Source organism: Cyprinus carpio, chromosome A6, assembly GCF_018340385.1.
Source record: "Cyprinus carpio isolate SPL01 chromosome A6, ASM1834038v1, whole genome shotgun sequence".
Lineage (NCBI taxonomy): Eukaryota > Metazoa > Chordata > Actinopteri > Cypriniformes > Cyprinidae > Cyprinus > Cyprinus carpio.
Window position 1 is genome coordinate 14,468,982 of NC_056577.1, and position 5,638 is coordinate 14,474,619.

Genomic DNA, 5,638 nt, shown 5'->3' on the forward strand with positions numbered 1-5,638 from the left:
GCCTCAGAATCTTTAAGGTGTGTTTTGGCAAAGCTCAGTCGTGACTCCATGTGGCCTTTCTTGAGGAGTGGCTTTTTTCTTGCAACCTTCCCATACAGTACAGCCACATTTGTGATATTTTTGTCACCTGCACACAATGACCACTCTTTGTTTCCTCCTGACTCTTTCATGCAGTTTTTTTTTTTTTTTTTTCTTCGGCGTCCTGATCCAGGGAGGGTCTGTGTTGTACAAAATACCTTCCACTTCTTAATAAAATATACTTCACTGTAGTGATGGGACGGTTGATAGTGGCTCCCATTCTCCAACACAGTTTTCAAAGCACTACTGTATCACACACTGTGGCGATGCTTGTATCAAAATGACAAAACCATGTGATTGATGACGTTTAAACTTCAAACGAAATGCAGTTTTGAAAGATCTGGACAGCTGGTATAAAAAAAACAAAAAACAAACAAAAAAAAAAAAAACTGGCGCTTCACGACCCCACCTGACTGTAACCTCAACATCAGACAGTAAGTGAATTATGCTTTATAGTCTCAGATACCCCAAGCAGAACGTACCCATGTCAATTATTAACTATAATCGCATGCATATGTATATCAATATGAGAATCCATTGACCAGGCTACACGTGAAAAGAAGTCTGACCACCAGATGTCGCTAATGCGCATAGTGTTAAAGCTTCGATTAATAAACCTTTTTTCGCCTCGAAAGCCTCAAACGGTCCAGAAAGCCTCCGTTTCCCATCACTACTTCACTGTGTTCCTATGCATTCATAAAGCCTTGGAATTTTTTTTGTATTTTTCTCCTGACTTGTGCCTGTCCACAAATTTATCCCGGAGATCTATTGACAGTGCCTTGCCACCCATAGTTGATTGTTTGTCTTGCACTACCAAGGACTGAAATGCTCCAGGAAAGCTTTTTTAATGCTGAGCTAATCAAAATGAGCACAGCTGCCCACAGTTGAAAGTCAGATGGCTTTGTGTCCCATTGAGAAGGTGATTAGCTGCACCTGATTGAGTTTAACTCATTTTTAGGAAGGGGTGATCCTTTTTCCTACTCAGTGATTGTTTTTTTTTTTTTGTTGTTGTTGTTTTTTCTGACAGGTTGGTGTTATATCTTTCACTTGTTATAAGTGATGTTATAACTTGCACTGAGTAAACAGCTGGATAAAACAAAAAGCTGTCCATCTTCATTTCAGGCTGCAAAGCAACAATACGTAATTATTTTAAAAGGGGTGATTATTTTCTATACCCACTGTATATGGCACTGTTTAAAGTCATTCTTAGTAACTTACAAATTTACAATTTAGTAAACTAGCCATACTGTTTAACTCTAAAATCCCATTCTAGAACCATGTACTTATAATGAGAGAGAGAGAGAGAGAGAAAGAGAGAGAGAGAGAGAGAGAGAGAGAGAGAACAAGCAAAACTTATACTTATGAAAATCAAAATAGCGGACTTTATAGTATATAAACAAGACAATGTAAACGCTCTCAAATTTGGAAAAATAACCTTACAGCAGCCAACATGACTGAACATATTTCACACAGATTGGCCCGTTCAGAAACTTTAACAATGTATGCCATTATAAACTTATATAAAATTAAGTAACTTTTACAAGGTATCCTATTTTTTTTAACAACACAGGTAAAGGTCAGACAATCGTCCTCTGAGTCTGCAATATGACCCCTTCTGCTTGTGAAAATATGAAGAGTGTACATTGTATCAAACCTCTAAGAATTAAAAAAAAAAAAAAAAGGCAACTACCATTCAATAATACTGTTGGTGGCTCACAGGTTTGGATCTGGTAGTGATTGCTTTTCCTTTAACGCATCAAATCAATATCCAGTGCGGATTCATGATGCTGACTTCAAAAGAGAACACCAAACATGAACATTCTGAGCTAAACTCAAACTCCGAACACAACACATGCAAATGCATGAACATGAGCTCTGTCATAATTCTCCATAGTACTATTACATGTTTTTTTTTCTCCCATTAAGTACTCTTTAGACCTTCTGAGAACAGTGAATGCTTGAAATCCTAATGCTAACAAGGAACATCACTCTCTTCACAGTCCCCCTCAGTCAGCTACTTCACTGTAGTAGTATTTGTGCGCAGTGTTAGTGAGGGTCCAGCCACTGGCCCTGAACTCCAAGATCTCCAGGAGCAAGAGTCTTGTCATGGAGCTGAGGTCTTCCTGAAGGAGAAAACCATCCCGTAGCGAATAAAACAGCTGATTCATGCGCTGGGAGTTTGTTTGCTCCAGCTGCTCGCCGACACGATGGAGCTGAACGACCAGACAGTCCACCTGTTAGAAACACAAAGTAAATTCTTGCATTTAGCTGTTAAAATGGTCTTTTGCTGCTTCCGAAATCATGTACTGACAGAGTAGGTGCTACATTCAACAATCCACATACTACATTTGCATAGGGATGTCAATGAGTAATTGATTAATCACCTTTAATAATGTAATCGGTTAGGCTTATCTATTGCTGATTCATCAATTTCAGCACAAAACTGGGATTAGATGGTCAAGTACAACAAGACAATAAGAACTATTTTGTAATTATTTACAGTGATGTTACTCTGCCTCTCTATTCATAATTAGCACTTTATTGCCTGTTTAAATGGGTGCTGTTATTGAGGAATCAGAAGAAAACAATCACTGTATTTTGTTAAAAACTGGAATACACTACTTTTGCAGATTTTTTGCCCCATTTTACAGTCTGGAGGAGTCAAAGCTAGCTGCTTGAAGTTACATTCAGTCTGCAGATTTTCAACAGATTTAGCAGAAAATGCAGAGTGAAATGAAAAGCACAAATGGGACACCATACTTGGCCACATGTCATGTCACTTTCACACTTTGTAGTGTATGATAGGCAAAAACTTTAGCATCAGACTATGATTCTATCCAATCAGAAAATAACTTTTTTGATGTTTTAAGCTGACTTCAGAACAATTCATATGCGTCATATGCCTACCAGGAACATTTGTTTGGAACCACTTGAAAGTCTAGTAGTGTGATCCTCAGTTGTTTAGTGATAGATGGCCAGTTTTTCTGTTGTCAAGTGGCCTACGGTGTCAGTCATTTATGAACACTCTCTCACTGTTTCATGGGATATTGAGACTATTGGAAACGCACTTCAGAATATCGGCAGAAATCATGATTCATCTGGGTATTTTTCAACTACAGTTTTATGAATAATGTAAACTTGGATTACTCCTAATTTCACACATAAAATATTCCACTAAATTATTTTACAAGTATAAAGCTAACATTAGTTTGTCCTCTGACATTCTTAAAACCTGTAGCATGAAATCTATCAAGCATTTGACAACATACATTTGAAACAAGGTTAAGGTTCCAAAGCAGCAGACATTAAAAAAATCTTCCCAAAGTGAAATTTACTTTCAAATATTCATGTGCTGAAATACATCTTACCTCTTCCTCATTCATCAAGGCATCTGGCTGAGCCAACCTAAAGAGGCAGTCATATATTGGATCCACAAGGGCCACAAGAGGTGCATTGTTCACCTAAAAATAAAACATCATATAAGCAAGTCTAAAACCTTGTGGCAGGGAGAAAAAAGAAAAAAAAAAAAAACTTGTGAGTGAGATCTTTTACCTTTATGTAATCAAATATGCTGCAGATAAATGTGACCAAACACACCCACTCCTGCACGGAGCGGTTTCGGGTCTCCTCCCTGGCAGTGAACTCCTGCTGTAGACGCATCAACAGATTTCGCCTGAATGCACTGGTAGCAGCTTTCTGAGCTTCTGCCTATTTAGTGATTAAATGATTATTTACCATGTGATAAAAATGGGTTTCAATGGAGGTTGATTTCATCCTGTGTGTTTTTGAAGACAGCAGCAACAAAAAGCAGATGTAGGTTCATGAAAACAACTTTATGTTTTGACTAGGTCACGTTAACGAACATGATAAGAAAGACTTACCTGAACTACAACATAACACATGCGGCCAGCATCTTTACAGAATGAGAGGTCTTTCAATGACTGCTCTACAATAGCGTTAGACAGCTTCTCCAAATCAACCGTCTTGGGATCTGTGAAGAAGTGGTGTAAAATACATTTATAAAGTTCTTAGCCTGCAGACCTATGCTAATGGGAAGGGTTTTTTTTCCCCTCAAAATCTTGCCAATGCATTTAAATGAACTATCAGAGAAAGTCATGTAAAGTTTACATACCGGCAATAGCTTTTTGAACCATAGTCTGAGTTACTACATCAAGAGCCGTCCATGCTGAATCCATGCTGCTCGGGATTAGAAATTATGTAAAATAATCAGAACAGAGCAACGATCACAGACATGCAATAAACAAATTGATCAATTTACCAAATAAATATAAAATCATTTGCACTGCATGACAACAAAACAAAACATGACGAGGTTCGCTCGCGTGTATATCGGTCATCTTGCTGGAAACGCTGAGTAAATGTTTTGGCGGTTTTCAATTTAGCACAGATTCTAGCTTCGTTGAAAAACACATGTGTCAAGACATTATTGTTCAATATCACTCTTACTTCAAACGATGGGGAATCCTCGCGCTTGTTTGTTTGATTCGTTTCCTTATGTCGTGGGACTCGCCAGTGCGCATGCGCTTTTAGCCATGTCTCTGAATTTGGTGGATTTCAACACTGACATGCATACATCACCAACACATCTTATCATTATACTGTTAAAATGAACTAATGTGTATTCAAGTATTATAAAATATTTAAGCAATTTCTGTGAACTGTTTATATAAATACCACAATATTGTGCAATTTTAAAAAACTTTATTTTGCAAGGTGTCACTAGGGGGAGACAGAATAACAAGTATAAACATGTAGAGGTTGGTGGCTCCAACCAACCGAGACAAGAGAAAAGAGGTCGGAATTGTGATGATAACGTTATAATGGAATTGAAAATGCATGCATTTTATGCTACAGTGTGTTTATATGATTAACATGTGGCTCACAAAAACTTTTTTTTTTGTGGACACAGTTAGTAGGAATAACTCATGCTAGCCCAATCCAGCAACATGATTTCCACTGTCCTGCATAGCTCAGCTCCAACCCCAATTAACACAACTCATCATACATTGAACATTTAAAAAAATAATAATAACTGCATTTGAGGAAAAATTGCATTGACAGGTAGAAAGAAACTGAAAGGCTACAAGCCTTTGATGTATATTAGCTTTACACTTTAAAGATAAAAAATAATCATTCACCATATAAAAGTGGCTTACAGATGTATACGCTTGATATTTTTCTTTTAGTAAATCAGGGCAACATAAAGAAAAAAAAATCAAAAATAAACAAACTCAAATACAGAAACAAAAGTAACAACCTCAAATTATATCATAAAAAGTGTACAACCCTCAGCTTCAAAAAGAGGCGCCCAATGCCCCCAGTAAATTGTGATAAGGAACTTTCATGACATTACAACAAAATGCATACTAATAAGTAATCCATCTGAGCAACTTCAGCCCTTTGTCAACACAGTTATATGGCATCATTCATGATGGCACAAAGTCCAGATCATTTAATTTTGTTCACTACTAAGCAGATATATCAAACATTAGAGATTCAAACTTTATTTTTTCATACAAAAAAGATCTGTACAAGTGCA

The 5,638-nt window shown here is 37.1% G+C and overlaps 1 protein-coding gene across 2 annotated transcripts; it reads right to left on the reverse strand.

Moving 5' to 3' along the window:
• Positions 1-1,210: 1,210 nt before the first annotated feature.
• Positions 1,211-4,664, reverse strand: LOC109096901 (MIF4G domain-containing protein A). 2 transcript variants are annotated; one of them, XM_042758147.1, is made up of 6 exons: positions 4,358-4,519; positions 4,211-4,275; positions 3,960-4,069; positions 3,631-3,786; positions 3,447-3,539; positions 1,211-2,312 (listed from the first exon to the last, which is right to left on the reverse strand). In XM_042758147.1, the coding sequence occupies exons 2-6, from the start codon at positions 4,272-4,274 to the stop codon at positions 2,085-2,087; spliced, it is 651 nt and encodes a 216-aa protein (XP_042614081.1). In that variant the 5' UTR covers position 4,275; positions 4,358-4,519; the 3' UTR covers positions 1,211-2,084. The 2 variants fall into 2 exon arrangements, with proteins under 2 accessions (XP_042614081.1, XP_018966123.1); XM_019110578.2 differs by lacking the exon at positions 4,358-4,519 and adding an exon at positions 4,546-4,664 and having other exon boundaries at positions 1,212-2,312.
• Between the last annotated feature and the right edge of the window lie 974 nt (positions 4,665-5,638).